The sequence below is a fragment of the Primulina tabacum genome, chromosome 17, assembly GCF_025594145.1.
Source record: "Primulina tabacum isolate GXHZ01 chromosome 17, ASM2559414v2, whole genome shotgun sequence".
NCBI classification, from domain to species: domain Eukaryota; kingdom Viridiplantae; phylum Streptophyta; class Magnoliopsida; order Lamiales; family Gesneriaceae; genus Primulina; species Primulina tabacum.
In genome coordinates this window covers 26,164,558-26,185,914 of record NC_134566.1, presented here as the reverse complement: position 1 = coordinate 26,185,914, position 21,357 = coordinate 26,164,558, and the positions used below count along the sequence as shown (strand labels likewise).

Genomic DNA, 21,357 nt, shown 5'->3' with positions numbered 1-21,357 from the left:
ATGTTTCCGTTTCAATTCGATTTTTGTTTCCTTCGATTCGGATTTACGGTTTTTCGATTTAAACCAAAATTTGCACACCTTTATAAAATGCAAAACAAGAAAATAATGGGTTTTTTGCTTAGATTTAAAAAACACAGTTTTGTATGATCATTTATTTTTCTATATCAGATTTTATGCTCTTTTTGGTTTTCATAGTGGCGACAAATAATACATTCTCGTGTAAATAATACATTTTCAAGCAAACTCAATCTCAAATAATTATTTCGTAGTTCATTAATAATAATTACTTTGCACACGCATCGCGTGTGTGTACAGTCTTTTTTATCATTATCGATGAACTAAAGTGAAATTTGACAAATTATAAAGGGACTAAATTGATATTTAAATTATTGAAATAAAAAAATAAAAATAAAAGTGCGTGTTGAAATTTAAAAAAAAAAAAAACAAAAGTATAATATTATTATCATATAAGGGTAAAATTGGAAAAAAATTGATGTCTTTATTAGAAGATCACTATCATGTCTTCATCTTTAATAAAATATAAAATAGATAATATATTAATTTATTAAATTATATATTTCGAACAGCTTCCAAAAGCCTAACAACGTGCTCAAATTTAGGTTTCATTTTTTTTCTTGCAGAATCTTTCGTTGTCCCCATAGACGTGATGCATCGATCCACGATATTCCACCCGATTAGCCTTCGATTTCTCCCACCTCTCCCCCCCCACGAGCCGAGCCGCTTGTTTTTGTCGTTTTTCTTTCTTCAAAGTTCAATCCATATATACAATACACAAATGAGACAAGAAATACGGCACACCGGGGCTTAAAATAGTATAAGAAGCATCCATATTTGTGTAAATTCTTGTGTGTTGACATAGTGAAGCCGATACGCTATCATTAAACTCGCCTGTCCATTTTTTCTTACGCCTCCCCTTCCTACGAGCCCGGAAGTCAACATGCAACAACCATCGAAATCATCTCCCATAAAAACTCACTCTTGAAGCAAATTAGAGGAGAGATTCTTTTGGCAGAGGAAAGTTTTTGTTTTTTTTTGTTTTTTTGTTAGTGGAGACCAAGGGAGATGAAGAACGAGGAGCAATCGCGTTCTTTGTTCGGGATTTCACTCACGGACCGGCCGAGATGGCAGCAGTTCATCATCTGTTCTTCTGGGTTTTTCTTCGGGTATCTTGTTAATGGAGTCTGTGAGGTTTGTTCAAATTACGTACCCTTTTCTTTCTATAAATGGATAAAAAGATTGACACTTTATTTATTTTAAACATCTAAAATCACTTCTTCTTTTGCTTTTTGAAGCAAGATGAAGTTTGAAATGGTTTTCATTTGACTGTGACTGGATTGCTTAGCCCACTGGTAGTGACACTTCTTCTTTTTCTTTGAAAGGAAAAATCAATTTGTGCCCATGGTTATAGTCCATCCGGGTATTAAGGTCGCGGAACTATGTGTGAGTTCGAGACATAACTGTAACAATACTCTGACCAGCTAAAAAAATCAATTTGTGTGAAGTGAAAATTTATGAATTTGTATATGTTGTATGCACATATGTTATATTGTATAATACAAGTTCATGAAATGGTAAGCTTTTCTACTCTTTCATTAATGAAGTAATCGACCCGTTGAATTTCCAGCTCTCCTCTCCCTGCCAGTTGTTCTCGGGCTGATTGATTATGACAAGAGAGATTGAAAAGTTATTTATGTATATCTGTGTCTGTGTAGAATATATATAAAGGGTAAGCTTTTATTTATTAAGTCGACCAGTTGAATTTTCTCATATTCTTGTATGTGACATGTGTTCTAATTTTGTGTTATTTGATTATAAAAAGTGATTAAAAATAAGCTATTCTGATACAATAATTGAGTTTTTTTTCTTAATTGGTTTTGAGTGAAAATGGTGTTTTTGTTTGCTAGTTTGAATTCTTGGTCACCCGTGTCATTTTCATGCTATATTTATATGCATTTTGAACATTTCACTCAACTGTCACTTTATGGAAAAAATATGATTTTGAGGACATATTTGCGATTTAATTTTACATCCATTAACCTGCTGTCATTTTGATTCTTACCCTATAATAAATATATGTGTCATGTCTATCTCACATATTAAAAAAGAAAGATTTTGTGTAATTTTCATAGCCGAATGTAGTCAAATCATCCCCAGTTAGAGATTTTTCGTTTGCCTCCGCCGAGATGATCTAGATGCTTTGACTTCAACTATGGAAATACTTTACATAGCATGGACTCATTGTAATCTTTGTTTCACACTATGCTACACCAAGATAAGATCTCTACATGTATGTATTAGCCTTTAGATAGGGTGAGAACACATGTTTTCCCCACCTCTGAACGGATGGGTCTCGACTCATCCACACGGTGGGACTACATTGAGAGATCTTCGTCTTGTGTAGCATAGTCCAAACTCTTGTGTTTTTCGTCATCTATCATGTATAGATACAAACTACAGCAAGTTTTAAAAAATTGGAGTATTATATATGGCTGTTGAAGTATATATAGATACATACTCTTAAATAATTGCAAGCTATTCATTCCATGTTACCAAATGATTCAAATGTAATATTTACATTTAGTATGCATGAATTTTCATTTTCTATAATTTTTTATTTATTGTTTTCGACAAAAATAAGGCAACAAAATATCTCCGCCATGTCAGAGACTGTTAAGAGATTATTTTTGGCTATTATGAATATGGTTAAATATGTTGGTTTGGCATGTCCAGTACGACGTTCACATTTTCTCTGTCGATACTTGTATCGAAATTCCATAGAGATATCCGAGGTATATCAACCAATAGTCTGCCCTGTCCAGAAAGTATGTGACTGTGTAAGACCAGATAGGAGTATCTGTGCACCATAAATTAGCACATGTGATCCCTTTCAATCAGACAAGCTTGTTTAGATGGTTGGTCATAAGAGAACACAATGGTCTCACTTAGACTAACAAATGGAGGCTTCACTAAAGGTGAAATGCTCGTGTCATCTTTTGTTGTTCGATGGCTCATATCGAAAGTTAAAAAAAAAAACTATTATGAGCACATCTTCTTGTAGCTGAAAGTGATCACACTTTCAGAGCACACCTAGTGATGGGGCAAACATGTTTTGTGACCTAGTGATCGTGGACCGACTTCATGTGTTTCTAAAATTAGTAAGATTTGTTTGAAACACGTGAAGACACTCATGGAGTAGGATTTGTGCCTCTGCAATTTGGCACTTGTGCTTTGTGAATCACATCAGACTAGTTCATGTAATATTTGGTAATGGACTGTTGGGATTTCAAAAATTATTTCATTTCTTGAAACCTCGATGAAGGTATGTATGGTTTGTTATTTACAACATCCTCAGCCTTTTCCTAAGTTACAAATATTGACTTGGTTTTCATCCATTTTTCAGGAATATGTATACAATAGACTTCAATTCAGGTCAGATTTGGTTCTCTTGAATGTATTGAAATTTTTGTTCGATCTTGAAGTTTATCGACAAGGCTGACCAATAGGGGGCTAGCGGGGGACACCTTCCATGTTAAAAAATAATTTTCTAAAAATATAGATTAAGTCGTCTCTCATCATCTAAATTCCTGGCTCTGCCACTGTTTTTTGGAAATGTTGTTCTGATGATTTCTGTAATTTGTTTGAATGCAGTTATGGATGGTACTTCACTTTTGTTCAAGGATGGGTATATATCCTGCTGATATATTTACAAGGATTCTCAACCAAGCAAATGGTGAATCCCTGGAAGACTTATATTAAGCTATCAGCTGTGCTAATGGGTTCGAGTGGACTTACCAAAAGTTCTCTGGCTTTTCTCAATTATCCAGCACAACTCATGTTCAAATCGACCAAGGTAAAAAGAAGGGGTGGGGTGTCCTATTCTTAAACTCAACTTCCTTTTCTTGGCTCATGAGTTGGCCATTGATGATTTTCGTCTCAGGTTTTACCAGTGATGATAATGGGGGCCTTTATTCCAGGTTTGAGACGTAAATATCCACCACACGAATACGTATCGGCCATACTTTTGATCATGGGACTGATTCTTTTTACCTTAGCTGATGCTCAGACTTCGCCCAACTTCAGTATGATCGGTGTCATCATGGTATCTGGTGCATTAATCTTAGACTCGCTTCTTGGAAATCTCCAAGAAGTTATCTTCACCATGATTCCCGAAACGACGCAGGTCAGATATATATTTACTCGTAAAATCATGGATCTTGTTGTTTGTTTGTTTGTTTGTTTTTTTTACATCTGATGCTTTGGCAGACTGAGATGCTCTTCTGCTCGACCCTTGTCGGCATGCCTCTCTTGATTCCACCTATGCTTTTCACCGGAGAGTTATTTAAGGCATGGACTTCTTGTTCACAGGTATACATTATAAGTATCGTGACGTTATTATTTACTGAATCATTTTAATGACCGTGAAAAATTTAGAAGTTAAATCTGAATTTTTATGCAGCATCTTTATGTATATGGAGTTCTTGTTTTTGAAGCCATGGCGACCTTCATCGGACAAGTCTCGGTCCTCTCCCTCGTCACTCTATTCGGTGCTGCCAACACAGCTATGGTACCTTCCCAATCTTGTGTCATTTCTTGATCATTTTTGCATCACAATTCATTCTGATGATACCAACTTTTCCTTGGGTCCGGTCTGGTGAGCTTGAGCTTCAGATCAACAATGTTTGAACCGGAGCGGAGGGAGCACCACCGGTTTATACAGACTAATGGGTACTGGAAGGTGTCGAAAACTTTTCCGACACGATCACTTCGACCTTTTGATCGGATTTAGGAACAGAGAAATGGGAAGATGTGATAGGTGGAAGTTAATATCTTGATCCCCTTCACCATGAAACATATATGAGTATTTATAGTGGTTGAGAGAACTTCTTCCCATACCGTGCCGAAGTTTATTTTAGGTAAATTTCCTTATAAAATTAAATTCTTCTCCCATCACTGCCAGTCCGGGCCAGATTCCTCGTCGCATCTAATCATACGGCGAGATTATAGCCTATTTAAAGATTATTCACGTTTTTGACATGTGACAAAGTTCTTAGGATAGGAACAAGTCGGGCCTGAGATTCATGTCACAAGCATCTGTGCTTGACAGAACCCTGCTCTGAACGCTGATTGGGCTCGGATACGTGTGATTCGGCTACCCGGGCTCGGACGAGCGCAAGGGCTCGGCCGGGCACCAGGGCTCGGCCACAGGGGCTTGGCCGAGACCTACCCTGGTGCCCGGCCACTAGTGCTCGGCCACTAGTGCTCGGCCGAGCACCAGGGCTCGGCCTCTAGTGCTCGACCGAGCACTAGGGCTCGGCCGAGCACTACACTGGTGCTCGGCCACTAGTGCTCGGCCGACCGAGCCCTACACTGGTGACAGAGCTCGACCGAGCATCAAGGCTCGGTCTTCAGGGGTGTGGCTGGGCTTGGTGCTCGACCGATGTGTTCAAGAAGAAACGGCTGAGCTCGTTTATAGATGGTATCGAATTCGGACAAGTCGTGCTCGACGGGTTACGTTTAAGGTCCTCGGGATGAAAACTCAAGCGCGGTGGAATATTTTGGGGGCATCAGTAGTAACCCCCCTTGCGGTCTAAAAGAAGTATTGAATTTTAGACCAGTGAATTGCTATGATTGATCTTGAAGCCCTTGAGTTCAACCTTGGTTGCGAGAAGATCTAAACCGTTCAAGTCATTTGCAAGATTTTGTTTGGCTAGGATCAGACGATGGTGCGGATCCCGAGGCATTTGAACAGGCATGATCATAGCCGTCTATTCTTGATTTAATCGGACGGCTCTCCTTCGTCTGACCTTCTTATAAATAGGGCCTTCATTTCATTCTAAAATCTCACCATTCTCTCATTTTCTCTCCAAGTTACAAAGCGTATTCGGCCCTTTCGACGTTCTCGGTTCGGCCGACTGTCTTGAGTTCGGTAAACTCTCGCTCCCAACTCTGTTCTTCTTGACCACTTTGGTAAGTTCTCCTTCCTGTGTTAATTGCAATACTTTGGTTAAGGCATGGATGAAGCTATAGGCACTCCTTCCCCCTCCCCTTCGAAGACTTTGGTGGAGCTTCCTTGGTACGAAATTAAGGCTTCGGTCCTAGGGTATGATGATGTCCCTAGGATTAGAGAGTTATCGGGATTACCTTCGGATATTGATATTCATATCCCCGCGATTACAGATAGGGCTCATCTCCCTCCCGACGGATATTGCACATTTTACTTGGACCAACTGGAGATGGGTCTTCGGTTTCCTATCCCCAGGATAGTTCAGTGCCTTTGTGATCACTATCTTATATGCCCTAGTCAACTAGCTCCCAATTCCTTTAGCACGCTTCTGGATTTAGGAATATTGCTTAGGTATTTTGATATACCCCTCTCCGTAGCCCTCTTAGATCGCTTCGTGAAAATCAAAAGAAAAGAATTTGGTCGGTTTTACCTATCACCCCAGCCCGGGTGTGATTTTCTGGGCGGGAACCCTTCATCCCACAAAGGTTGGATGAACAGATATTTTTATGTAGAGTCTGAGCCTCTTCCTTGGCACTGCGATATGGCTTGGGCCGAGCAGTTAACCCTTAGAGATCCTCCCGTACCTAGGCGTGCCATCGACCTGACCCGCTTCCTCGCTAGTATCTCGGGAAGGTGTTTTGACGTCAAGAGCCTGGTCCAAGATGATCTTCTTTGTGAATTTAGGTTCTGCAGAAAATGAGTCGAAGTGGAGGGGGACATAGGTATATTTTCCTCAGCCTTTCCACTTTTCCATTGAAAACCAATATTATGCTGACTCCATGTTTCTTTTGCTTTTTATGTCTCCCCTTCCCCAACATCTTCATTTTCCTCTCTCTCTTTTTTTTTTTTTTTTTTTAAACAGACGAAAGGATCATGAAGTCGGAAATGCTTCAGAACATGAAGAGGAGAAAAGCTGAGATAGGAGCCTCTTCAAAATCCTCCACTGCTGAGGCCAAAGGGAAACAAAAAAAGGTGTCCATGGAGTCTGATAGCCAGCCGATGAAGAAGATTCTCATGACCACTGCTTCGTTCCCGACCCACCAAGGCTCTGGGAAGAGGACACACAGTCCTTCCCCTGTTCATGACCACCATGATTCCGAAGAGGTTAAGCTGGAGGCACCCCCCGACTATGGGACTTCTTTCATAGCCCATCCTTCCGGACCGGAAGCCCTAAATTTTGTTCGGCATTTGGTCTCCTCTGAAGATCTTGCCCTCGTGAAGGCTGCCACCGACCTTCAAGCCATAGAGGCTATGTCCCTTAACTTTATGCAGGTAACTAGTTTTGTTTCTTTCGCATCAATAGTGTTTTTTTTTTGTTTTTTTTTTTTTACATGTGCCTTCGCTTCGCAGGCTCTGGTTTGGGGAGGCGAAGTCAGTGGTCGGATATGTGGAGCTCGGGAGATGGCTAGTTCCTCCCAAAAATCAATGAATGACGTCCTCAGTCGACATGGGGAACTTATGAGGAGGATGGAGGACCTTCACACGAAAAGTGAGGCAAAGAAGGTGGCTTTCCTAGCCGAAATCGAAGCTGTCCGAGCCCATGCACAGGTCTTGGAGGACAAAGCGTGCTTGGGCTGAGCAGAGGGCACTTCAATTCGAAGAACAATTGCAGAAAAAAGACCATGAAGCCGGGGCCATGTGGCTTCAGAAGAAGGAAGAGTTCATCCACTCTTCAGAATTTGATTCGCTGTGCTCGGACAAAGCAACTTCTTACTTCGAGTATGGGTTTAATGGAGGTATCGCTCAAATACGGGCCAACGGGTATTCCGAAGCCGAACACCCTTTTTCCTTCCTTGATGTGTTTAAAGCCTTGGAAGACATGCCCGAGGAGGAAGGGATGGGCAACAGAGAATGAAGGCACAAGCATCCAGGAGGAAGTGAGGGGGTCCGCCGAACAACGCCTTTTATTTTTCACGCTTTACTCGCTCAATACATTTGTATTTCTCGCGTTCTATGTCTTTTTCGTAAGGTTTCTCAATATTTGAAACTATGTCTTTGATTTCAAGTGACTAAGTACTTGTTTCGGTTTCCTTTATATCTCACTATCAAATGCGGTATCGAATTTTTCTCTTGTTTTCGAGCTCGGAGCCGAGCTTTAAATCGTGCCGAGCACGAGATCGGACTTTCGTCCTATTATTGAGCTCGAGGTTGGGTTTTTAATCGTGCCGAATGTGAGGTCGGACGTTCTTGTTATTGCCGAGCGCGAGGTCGGACTTTTATTCGTGCCGAACGCGAGGTCAGACGTTTTTTTATTGCCGAGCGCGAGGTCGGACTTTTTTTTTTTATTATTTTTTTTTTGCCGAGCGCGAGTCGGACTTTTATTCGTGCCGAACGCGAGGTCGGACTTTTATTCGTGCCGAACGCGAGGTCGGACGTTCTTTTTATTGCCGAGCACGGGGTCGAACTTTTATAGGTTTATTTCGATTAAGAAAGATGATATATCAACGCCCAATCTTATTCATGTTTTTGAAAATGAAGACATAATTTCATAACATAAAGATAAAACTAACATGATGGGTTGAGACTATGACTAAACATAATATTTCTTCAAGTGTTGGACGTTCCACGGGCGCTTGGTTTTCTTTCCCTCAGCATCTTCTAACTAGTAAGCTGCAATTCCTGCTTTCCCCACAACTTTGTAGGGTCCCTCATATTTCGGGTCTAATTTTCCTCTCTCTCCCTGAAACTGGATTCTCTTCATGACCAGATCCCCTGTTTCGAACGAGCGGGGCCGCACCCTTTTGTTGTATGCTCGAGCCATCCTCTTCTGGTAAGCAGCCATCCGAACAGCTGCTCGATTTCTCTTTTCCTCTATTAGATCCAAATCCATGGCCCTCCATTCATCGTTATTTGGTCCATATCCTATCACCCGAGCACTTTCTTGTCCGATTTCTGCTGGCAGGACAGCCTCAGTACCATACACTAAGTTATACGGTGTTTCTCCAGTTCCGATCCGAGCTGTTGTTCGGTAAGCCCATAATACACTAGGTAGTTCCTCAACCCATTTCCCCTTAGCAGAGTCAAGACGTGTTTTAAGAGCGTGCACAATGGATCTATTAGTGACCTCGACCTGTCCATTGCTCTGGGGATAAGCCACCGATGTAAATATCTGCTCTATCTTCATCTCCTTACACCATTCCCGAACTTTAGAGCCACAAAATTGTCTCCCATTGTCAGATATAAGCCTCCTTGGTATCCCAAAGCGACATACCAGGTTCTTCCATAAAAATTTTAAGATCTCCCCTTCAGTGATTTTAGCCAATGGTTCGGCTTCCGCCCATTTAGAGAAATAATCTACTGCCACTAATAAGAATTTCCTTTGACCTATGCTTATGGGAAATGGTCCCACAATGTCTATGCCCCATTGATCGAAAGGGCAAGGAGAGACAACTGACCTCATAAGTTCAGCTGGTTGCCATTGTAAATTAGCATGCTTTTGACAATTATAACAGGATCTTACCATCATTAGCGCATCTTTTTTCATGGTTGGCCAGAAGAAGCCTGCCATCAAAGCCTTCCGAGCCAAAGCTACACTCCCGAGGTGATTACCACAACATCCTTCATGGATCTCTCGAAGGACGTAACCAGCTTCTTCTGGACCCAAACACTTCAAGAGAGGTCTGGAAAAAGATCTCTTATACAGTATTCCATCCAGGAGCGAGAAGCGGAGTGCCCTCCTCTTGACTTCTCGAGCTCTTTTTTGATTCAGTCGGGACTTTTCCATGACATAAGTATTGCTGAATCTCGTATCTCCAATCTTCTTCCAACATATCTACTTTCTCAGCTTGGAGATGATCAATTTGCGAGACAAGCTCTTGTCCGACTAGCTCTGGTTCCGGGGGATGATCAAGAGAACTGGCCATTTTGGCCAGCCTATCTGCCGCTTCGTTCTCAGCTCGAGAGATTTGTTTCATGATTAATTCTGAGAAGTCCTCTTTAGCTTTTTCCATAGCTTGGGCGTATCTGACCATTCTCTCATTTTTCACCTCGAACTTACCCTTACTTTGCTGTATTACCAATTGAGAATCAGAATAGAGGACGGCCCGAGTAATACCCATGCTTCGAGCAGCCCTTAGCCCGATCAAAAGTGCTTCGTACTCGGCCTCGTTATTGGAGGCTCGGAAGTTCAGCCTCACCGCAACCTTGGTCTCTTCCCCCCAAGGAGATATCATCACAATTCCGACCCCACTTCCTGTTTGACAAGAGGAACCATCCACGAAGATCTTCCATTGTTCTTCCTCCGCTACTTGAACAGTCTCCGCCAGAAAGTCAGCTAAAGCCTGGGCTTTAATAGCAGTTCTGGGCTCGAACTTGATATCGTATTCACTGAGCTTGGTAACCCACTTAATCAATCTTCCCGAGGTATCTGGATGTGAGACAATCTTCCCCAGGACGCTATTAGTGAGGATCGTGATAGGATGTGATAAGAAATAAGGCCTCAATTTTCTGGCCATGATGACGAGGGCCAAGGCCAACTTTTCCTGAGTAGTATAATTGTGCTCTGCCCCCTTTAAAGCGTGACTCACAAAATAGACTGGCTGATGAACTGCATCATCTCTTCTTACTAGAACTGAACTCGCAGCCTGAGGAGTGACTGCCAAGTACACGAAGAGCTCCTCTCCCGGGACGGGTTTGTTCAGGATAGGGAGTTCCCTAAGATAAGTTTTCAGCTCCTGTAATGCTTTCTCACTCTGATCATTCCATTCAAAATTTTTAGTTTTCCGAAGTACCTTAAAGAATGGGAAACTTCGATCTGCGGATCGAGATATGAATCGGGCTAGAGCGGCGATCCTTCCTGTCAATCGCTGCACTTCTTGGATGTTTCGAGGAGAACCCATAGAGGATAGTGCTTGCACTTTTTCTGGATTAGCCTCAATGCCTCTGCGAGTCACCATGTACCCCAAAAACTTCCCCGTCTGAACCCCGAACACACACTTGCTAGGGTTCAGCTTCAACCTGTATTCCCGCAGAGTCTGAAAAGTTTCGTCTAGATCCATCACAAACTGGTCGACGACCTTGGACTTGATCAATATATCATCCACATAGACTTCAACGTTCCTCCCAATCTGCTTTTTGAAGACCTTATCCATAAGCCTCTGATACGTAGCGCCGGCATTCTTTAGCCCAAACGGCATTACTACATAACAGAATGTCCCATCGGATGTGATAAAACTGACCTTGCTTCTGTCCTTTTCCGCCAAGGGAATTTGGTGATATCCTTGATATGCATCGAGGAAACAAAGGAGCTCATGCCCTGCCGTGGAATCGACCAATTGATCTATCCTCGGGAGAGGATAACAGTCTTTAGGGCATGCCCGGTTCAAGTCGCGGAAGTCCACACACATCCGCCATTTTCCAGCCGACTTAGGAACCAAGACCACATTAGATAACCATGTCGGGAAATAGATTTCTTGAATGTGCCCCGCTCTTAATAAATCTTGCACTTGTTCCTTGATGATAGCGTCTTTCTCGGGACCGAAATGTCTCTTCTTTTGTATCACAGGTCGGCATTCGTTCGAGACATTCAACTTATGCTCCATCACCTCCCTCCTAACCCCTTGGAGTTCGACCGGACACCAAGCAAATACATCTTTATTTTTCTCCAAACACTGGACCAATTGTTCTTTCAAGGGCTCTTCCAAGGTCCGAGCTATCTTCACGACTCCGAATGGGGGATTTAGGATAAGCTCTTCACACACGTCTTCCGAAATAACCTCCCCTGCTTCTTCGATTAGATGTAGTTGATCGAGTCCCCTAGATTCAGGTCGACTTGGATGTTCAATTTTAACCGATTTCTGCTCAACCCTTACTTCTTCCACATAACATTTTCGAGAAGTCTTCTGATCTCCCTTAACCTCTCCTACCGCTTCTTCGACAGGGAACTTGATTTTTTGGTGCAGTGCCGAGGCAATTGCCATGAAGGCGGCCATGGCTGGTCTCCCCATAATAACATTGTACGATGAAGGGGCATCAACTATCACAAAGTTGATAATTCGGGTCTTTCTAGTATCCCCACTTCCCAAAGAGAGAGGGAGATTGACGACTCCAAGGGGGTGTATTGCATGCCCCGTGAATCCAAACAAAGCCGTAGAGATAGGCTCTACCGTGTATTCGCCCAAGTCCATCTGATCCATTGCTTCTTTAAACAGAACGTTGACAGAACTTCCGGAGTCCACAAAGATACGAGCGACCTCGTAATTGGCGATCATAGCTCGGATAACAATGGCATCATTATGTGGGTCGGCCACCCCCTTCATGTCCTCGGGTCCAAAAGTGATCATTGGTCCTGAGCGTGTTCTAGTGCTGCTAATCTCCATGTTCTCCAATCTTCTGCTGCTAGCTTTCCTGGCCCGGTTGGAGTCTCCGTCTGTAGGCCCACCCGATATCATATTAATTACCCCTCGCGGGAGTGGTTGTTCCTGAGGCTCTGCCCTCCGCATATTTGGGTTAGCATTTTGAAAGTTTTCCCTTTGATTCGGAACCATTCTCCTTTCAGGATGACTTTTCTCTTGAGTTCTCTTAGGGGGTCGGTGCCCATCACTTGGACTGGCTAGAATCGCTTTCATTTCTGGATCTCTCTGGATGATCCATTCTATTTCTTGATTCAAATGATGACATTCATCGGTAGTATGACCATAATCCTTGTGAAATCCGCAATACTTTTCTGACCTGGGGTTACGAGGTCCTCTGTCACTACTCCGAGGTCTTCGAATGAGTTGTCGTTCATCACATAGTTCCAATGCTCGGGCTTTGTTGACTTTCAAAGGTGTGTAAGAGGCGAATTGTCCAAGCAACGTGGGTGGTTCGAAACGTTCGACCCTTGGCGTGAGGTCGGTGGATCGGACGTCTCGCGTAGCTTTGGCCGAGATCTTTGGTTCACTCTTCCTAGCCATTTGTACTTCTTCCACGTTCATATACTTCTCTGCCCTCGCCAAGAGTTCTTTGAAAGTAGCCGGGGGCTTTTTTACTAACGACTTGAAGAAATCACCACCTCTTAGCCCTTGTGTAAAGGCACTAATCAGTATATCCGGGGTAGTCGAGGGAACATCGATGACCATCTTGTTGAACCTCTTAACAAAATCTCGTAGGCTCTCTTGTTCTTGTTGTTTAACATTGAATAAACTCAGAGCCGTCAAGGGATGCTTCTTGCTGCTTGCAAACTGGTGGAGAAAAGCTCTTCCGAAGTCTTGAAAAGTTTTGATGGTCCCTGGCCTAAGCAAATTGAACCACTGTTGGGATGATCTGACCAAAGTGGTTAGGAAGACCCTACACTTGATCGGCTTTGAGTACTGGTGCAGTAACGCCGCGTTCTCAAATCGGGATAGATGCTCTTCCGGATCCCCCGAGCCGTCATATTCTCCGACATTAGGGAATCTGAAATTTTGAGGCAATTCGGCAGCCAATATCTCGGTCGAGAAAGGGATCCCCGGAGCTAGAAGGGGTGGAGGAGGGGGTGCATTCCTCTCTTCTCTAAGACGTTCCATCTCCTCCCTTAATCTTTGTATCTCTTGTCTCTGAGCTTCACGATCCTCTCCTGGAGGAGGATTGTTGTCTTGTCTTTGGGCCAAGACCTGTTCGACAGTCGTTGTGATCAGTCGGACGAGTTCTGCCATGTTGGATGTTGGTTGATTGTCCTCTCCCGATCGACTCCTGGTACTTGCCATCTTATCTCTCTTTCAACTTTCCCACAGACGGCGCCAATTGATGATACCAACTTTTCCCTGGGTCCGGTCTGGTGAGCTTGAGCTTCAGATCAACAATGTTTGAACCGGAGCGGAGGGAGCACCACCGGTTTATACAGACTAATGGGTACTGGAAGGTGTCGAAAACTTTTCCGACACGACCACTTCGACCTTTTGATCGGATTTAGGAACAGAGAAATGGGAAGATGTGATAGGTGGAAGTTAATATCTTGATCCCCTTCACCATGAAACATATATGAGTATTTATAGTGGTTGAGAGAACTTCTTCCCATACCGTGCCGAAGTTTATTTTAGGTAAATTTCCTTATAAAATTAAATTCTTCTCCCATCACTGCCAGTCCGGGCCGGATTCCTCGTCGCATCTAATCATACGGCGAGATTCTAGCCTATTTAAAGATTATTCACGTTTTTGACATGTGACAAAGTTCTTAGGATAGGAACAAGTCGGGCCTGAGATTCATGTCACAAGCATCTGTGCTTGACAGAACCCTGCTCTGAACGCTGATTGGGCTCGGATACGTGTGATTCGGCTACCCGGGCTCGGACGAGCGCTAGGGCTCGGCCGGGCACCAGGGCTCGGCCACAGGGGCTTGGCCGAGACCTACCCTGGTGCCCGGCCACTAGTGCTCGGCCACCAGTGCTCGACCGAGCACTAGGGCTCGGCCGAGCACTACACTGGTGCTCGACCGAGCAATAGTGCTCGCCCACTAGGGATCGGCCGAGCCCTACACTGGTGACAGAGCTCGACCGAGCATCAAGGCTCGGTCCTCAGGGGTGTGGCTGGGCTTGGTGCTCGACCGATGTGTTCAAGAAGAAACGGCTGAGCTCGTTTATAGATGGTATCGAATTTGGACAAGTCGTGCTCGACGGGTTACGTTTAAGGTCCTCGGGATGAAAACTCAAGCGCGGTGGTCATGGTGGTCATGAACGGGGGAAGGACTGTGTGTCCTCTTCCCAGAGCCTTGGTGGGTCGGGAACGAAGCAGTGGTCATGATAATCTTCTTCATCGGCTGGCTATCAGACTCCATGGACACCTTTTTTTGAAGAGGCTCCTATCTCAGCTTTTCTCCTCTTCATGTTCTGAAGCATTTCCGACTTCATGATCCTTTCGTCTGTTAAAAAAAAAAAAAAAAAAAAAAAAAGAGAGAGGAAAATGAAGATGTTGGGGAAGGGGAGACATAAAAAGCAAAAGAAACATGGAGTCAGCATAATATTGGTTTTCAATGGAAAAGTAGAAAGGCTGAGGAAAATATACCTATGTCCCCCTCCACTTCGACTCCTTTTCTGCAGAACCTAAATTCACAAAGAAGATCATCTTGGACCAGGCTCTTGACGTCAAAACACCTTCCCGAGATACTAGCGAGGAAGCGGGTCAGGTCGATGGCACGCCTAGGTACGGGAGGTTCTCTAAGGGTTAACTGCTCGGCCCAAGCCATATCGCAGTGCCAAGGAAGAGGCTCAGACTCTACATAAAAATATCTGTTCATCCAACCTTTGTGGGATGAAGGGTTCCCTCCCAGAAAATCACACCCGGGCTGGGGTGATAGGTAAAACCGACCAAATTCTTTTCTTTTGATTTTCACGAAGCGATCTAAGAGGGCTACGGAGAGGGGTATATCAAAATACCTAAGCAATATTCCTAAAGCCAGAAGCGTGCTAAAGGAATTGGGAGCTAGTTGACTAGGGCATATAAGATAGTGATCACAAAGGCACTGAACTATCCTGGGGATAGGAAACCGAAGACCCATCTCCAGTTGGTCCAAGTAAATTGTGCAATATCCGTCGGGAGGGAGATGAGCCCTATCTGTAATCGCGGGGATATGAATATCAATATCCGAAGGTAATCCCGATAACTCTAATCCTAGGGACATCATCATACCCTAGGACCGAAGCCTTAATTTCGTACCAAGGAAGCTCCACCAAAGTCTTCGAAGGGGAGGGGGAAGGAGTGCCTATAGCTTCATCCATGCCTTAACCAAAGTATTGCAATTAACACAGGAAGGAGAACTTACCAAAGTGGTCAAGAAGAACAGAGTTGGGAGCGAGAGTTTACCGAACTCAAGACAGTCGGCCGAACCGAGAACGTCGAAAGGGCCGAAGACGCTTTGTAACTTGGAGAGAAAATGAGAGAACGGTGAGATTTTAGAATGAAATGAAGGCCCTATTTATAAGAAGGTCAGACGAAGGAGAGCTGTCCGATTAAATCAAGAATAGACGGCTATGATCATGCCTGTTCAAATGCCTCGGGATCCGCACCATCGTCTGATCCTAGCCAAACAAAATCTTGCAAATGACTTGAACGGTTTAGATCTTCTCGCAACCAAGGTTGAACTCAAGGGCTTCAAGATCAATCATAGCAATTCACTGGTCTAAAATTCAATACTTCTTTTAGACCGCAAGGGGGGGTTACTACTGATGCCCCCAAAATATTCCACCGCGCTTGAGTTTTCATCCCGAGGACCTTAAACGTAACCCGTCGAGCACGACTTGTCCGAATTCGATACCATCTATAAACGAGCTCAGGCGTTTCTTCTTGAACACATCGATCGAGCACCAAGCCCAGCCACACCCCTGAGGACCGAGCCTTGATGCTCGGTCGAGCTCTGTCACCAGTGTAGGGCTCGGCCAAGCCCTAGTGCTCGGCCGAGCACTAGTGGCCGAGCACTAGTGCTCGGCCGAGCACCAGTGTAGTGCTCGGCCGAGCCCTAGTGCTCGGTCGAGCACTAGAGGCCGAGCCCTAGTGCTCGGCCGAGCACTAGTGGCCGGGCACCAGGGTAGGTCTCGGCCAAGCCCCTGTGGCCGAGCCCTGGTGCCCGGCCGAGCCCTAGCGCTCGTCCGAGCCCGGGTAGCCGAATCACACGTATCCGAGCCCAATCAGCGTTCAGAGCATGGTTCTGTCAAGCACAGATGCTTGTGACATGAATCTCAGGCCCGACTTGTTCCTATCCTAAGAACTTTGTCACATGTCAAAAACGTGAATAATCTTTAAATAGGCTAGAATCTCGCCGTATGATTAGATGCGACGAGGAATCCGGCCTGGACTGGCAGTGATGGGAGAAGAATTTAATTTTATAAGGAAATTTACCTAAAATAAACTTCGGCACGGTATGGGAAGAAGTTCTCTCAACCACTATAAATACTCATATATGTTTCATGGTGAAGGGGATCAAGATATTAACTTCCACCTATCACATCTTCCCATTTCTCTGTTCCTAAATCCGATCAAAAGGTCGAAGTGGTCGTGTCGGAAAAGTTTTCGACACCTTCCAGTACCCATTAGTCTGTATAAACCGGTGGTGCTCCCTCCGCTCCGGTTCAAACATTGTTGATCTGAAGCTCAAGCTCACCAAACCGGACCCAGGGAAAAGTTGGTATCATCACATTCAAAATGAGTTGAATTTCAAATTATTTGCTACATTAGAACGAAAATGATGATACTAGAGAAGATATTGGAGAAGAGAGATTTATTGGCCAACTCCAATGTAACAGGTAACCACAGCAAGAAAGGCGGTCACGTTACTGCTTTCATACATGATCTTCACGAAGCCTTTAACCGAACAACATGGGACCGGGCTGTTATTGATAGCGATGGGGATCGTACTGAAGATGTTACCCGAAAACAAGCCGCCCCAGAAAAGGGCGAATTCTCAGCGCAACGTGGAAAATGTGCCACGGACGGAAGACAGTTCAGACGACAGATTTCAAGTTGGAAGTGAGAAAAAGGAGGAAAGGAAATCTTTGGTTTGAGTCTCTTTGCCATGGTTTCATATTCTGTAAGCTAACTTTAAAAGTTACTAATGGATCGTGGCTTATTTAAAAGAGATGGAATGTTACCAAAGAAAAATCCATTTAAGAAATTTCGGACTCAAAAAATATGAGACAATTTTTTTTTTTAAATGGTAATTATTATAGTTTAATATCAATTGAAAGAATCTACTCCCTATATTTTGTTTCTGTATATTCAATGATATGTATAAAATAATGTCTTTTTGAAATTAAAAAAGCATTTAAAATGTATAAGTTAACATATTAAATACTTAAACAAACATTTAAAATTTCGACAATAAAATAAACAATAATTAAGGAATTAAATTAGTTTCTAGAGAGTTTGATTATCAATTCAAACTTTAATGTAACTATAATTAATAGTTTGAACTTATGTTTTTACTAAATAATCATTCAATTAATAAATTATTTTAAATATATTTATTGACCTTATATCAAGATTACAATCAAAATTCGATTTTTTTTAAATAAATGAAACCAACATAAAAAATTTCTTGTAATAAATTAATATATAGTAAACTCACAAAGAAATTTGAAAAATAAAAAAATAAGCAATACAGATTACAATAGGCCCTTTTCGAGATTTGTGTATGCGCGCGCGCACGTGTGTGTAGTGGGGGTTCGTTATTTTTAAAATTACTAGTACTTAAAAAATAAATTTTCATAGAATGAGATCAAATTAATTAAAGGAAAAATTTCAAAAAAATCTTCAAACCCTATTTTCATTTAGACTTTACTCTTTTACTCATCAAAAGTTAGTTTAAGCTCTCTATTTTATTTAAAAAAATTCAAAATATTTTTTGAGCCTTTTTTTTTTTAATATGTGGCGTTATTAAACCCATCGAACATTTCCAAAGATATAAGGTTACACAAGATTTTCAGCATACATATATACATACATATAGTCTAACAACACAGTCACAATAGATGGTTCTTGACGTAGATCTCTTCAACATCACTTCACACAACTCTGTATCATTGCCTACCTCATGTTGTATAGTAAATAAGTTTATTATTAAAACTAATACATGAGAGAGGCAATAAACATTGATTCTTTTATTCAAACATATAAGATATCATTACATAGTATCCTCCTGTAGAGGATGAGAAACTTGTTTAGCTACTTATCATAGCTGGAATTACAACACACATAAGAGGGGCAGTAGGCATTGGTTCTTATATTCAAACATACAAGATATTATTACATAACAACATCCTGTAGAGGAGGAGATACTTGTTTAGATACTTATCGTAGTTGGAATTACAACATACATAAACTGAAAATGTTACAAATTTTATTTTGAAAGTAGGTTGAATGAGGTCTTCATCTTCATTTTTTCCCGACATACATAGAAGTCTTGGTGGATTTGAAATTCGGACTTCAAACTTGTGAATTGCTTTGTCAGTTGTGGCTGACATCTTTTAGTTGGTGTACCACTAGTTAGTGGTTTGTCATGTCATGCTGGTTGAGAAGTTCATCCTTCATTAATGGGGTAGTTGGAAATATGTCTTCTTTATCTTTTCCGTTGAATCTCTTTTACTTTTGTATGATCCCTGGGGAAAACTTGACTTGGGTGGATCTTCACCACTTGGACTTGTCTCCGCATTATATTTTCGGTCAGATCTGGGCAGAAAAACTTTCCCGAATCCTGGCTCTTTCTAGTTTGGACATTCTGGGCAGATTTTTTCTAACCATCTTCCCACATGAGCCATATTGCAGAATTTCTGATGAGTTTCTTTACTCCGCGGCAGGTTGTTGTTCAACAAAAGAATTCTTTTCTTTTCAAATATTTCATCTGCAAAACTTGTAATTTTTCCTATCATGTTATTCAACATAAAAAATCCATTTATAGAATTTTGATAAAACTTACATAGAAACTTGACTTTGTCCATACCTGTTAGACATACTCATAATTCACATGCTTGTCTAGTAGAGATGTCGTCTTCAATGAGTGATGAAACAAGAGATGTTTCATTCTCCGAAGGATCCTTGATGAACTTATGAATGTTAATATATGGTCTTCTCAACACTTTATGAAGTGAAAGACTTTATACAGCCTTTCCCTTCTGGTTCTGGTACTGCACTAACAAATTAAAGCTTCAGAATATCTCAGCTTGACAAATAATCATTATTTTCCCAAGTTTCATGAGCATCTTCCTTGATCCATTTCGGTTGAGATTTCTGAGAAGCTGGGTGATATATCATAAACTGAGGCAAGAGCCCCAAATCGTATCTTGCTCATTGGGATTGGAATTTTGTTTCATCAATATCCTAAGATACTTTCATGTTATATCAACTCTGATTGTGACTGAGTTGATACATATTTTTATTTTCGATTTCTCTCAATTCTATTGATATATCTGAAATGGAGAAACTATAAGCTCTTTAGTACCAACCTTAGATTTTCCTTTGTCAGTTTGATGTCTAAGGTTGATCTCTCCCTCTTCAATCCCTGAAGTGAAGGGTTAACTTGAAGGCTCGAGATAAGGATCCAAATCTTCAATTTTTGCTTTGACCGACTCATCTAAAATGATCCCGACTTAGCACTTGTGCTAAGGGTACTTGAATTCCCTGCTCCCAAGTATAGAGCCTTGTACTTGAAAAGTTCCATTTGGCCAGTGGGTTCTCAATAGTCTAGAGGATCAGCTTTTGCAATACAGACCATAGCTGAGTATAAGCCTATAAAAAACATGTTATTTGATCAGAGACAATACTCTTATCAACTTGTTGTAGCCTTCCTGTAATTTCTGCATTTAGGACAAGCTTATTGAACTCGGTTTAAAGCGAGAATACTTTCATGGGATTTAATAATAACAATATCAAAATATAATTTTGACACAAAGTCTGCATTCTCAATAATCTATATTTCTCTGATTTAGATTCAATTCTCTTTTTCAAGAAATCTTTTACACGTGTATTATCAACATTTAAGATAAATTTTTTTGCAAGTAAAAATAATGGACATTTTTCAAAAGATCTTTTTATTGCATATAATTCTTTTTCATTGATATGTCTTCTTACGGCTTCTGCATATGATAATAGTCTACTACAATACCTACATGGTTGTTCTCGTTTTGGTATGTGCTTTGTAAGAACCGCTGCCCATAAATGATCACTGACATTTGTATATAATATCAAATCATCTTTATCCAGAAGAATAGCCATTTTCGAGAGATTTTGCAAATATCTTTTAATTGGCTTAGTCTTTTTGTGTGTTGTTATGTCCATAGGAATCTTGCATTCTTTTTTATTAATGGACTGGACACTTTATTTTGTTTTGCTAGATTTTTTTTATGAACATTCTTACAAAGTTAACAACTCTTAAAAAAATTTGAAGTTGTTTCTTGTCTTTGAGTTTTTTTTGTTGAAAAATTATGCGTATTTTCCACAATGTGTTCTTGCAGATTATTCCCGACTCATCAATTTCCATTCCAAGAAATTCAATTTTCGTGTTGCGATGACTGCCTTCTTTTTCGATAAGACTGATAATTCTTTTTTACACACCTTGAGAAAATCTACAAATATTTAATATATTCATCCATATTTTTAGATGCTATTAAAATATCATCAATATAAACAAGCATAAATTTAAAATAATCTTTAAAAAGATTATAAATCTTTCTTTGAAATATCTAGAGTGAATTAGTCAATCACATTGGTAATACTTCCCAAATATAGTGACTTTGTGATGTCGAGAAAATTGTGAATTTCTTGATTTCTTTTTTAATCCGAATATAATAGAATTCGGACTTATAATCGAATTTAGAGATTTTTTTTTTGCGTATACAACTGATTAAATATTCTATAATGTATATAAAATACTCATAAAACTCCAGAATTTT

At 41.5% G+C, this 21,357-nt stretch overlaps 1 protein-coding gene across 2 annotated transcripts; it reads left to right on the top strand.

The window, feature by feature from the left end:
* Positions 1–672: 672 nt before the first annotated feature.
* Positions 673–17,618, top strand: LOC142531791 (UDP-galactose/UDP-glucose transporter 2-like). Of its 2 annotated transcripts, XM_075638050.1 has the most exons (8): positions 673–1,209; positions 3,422–3,450; positions 3,670–3,871; positions 3,959–3,995; positions 4,074–4,201; positions 4,285–4,386; positions 4,478–4,585; positions 17,218–17,618. In XM_075638050.1, exons 1-8 carry the CDS (start codon positions 1,084–1,086, stop codon positions 17,473–17,475), a joined length of 990 nt encoding a protein of 329 aa, XP_075494165.1. In that variant the 5' UTR covers positions 673–1,083; the 3' UTR covers positions 17,476–17,618. The 2 variants fall into 2 exon arrangements, with proteins under 2 accessions (XP_075494165.1, XP_075494164.1); XM_075638049.1 differs by having other exon boundaries at positions 676–1,209; positions 3,959–4,201.
* Positions 17,619–21,357: the final 3,739 nt, after the last annotated feature.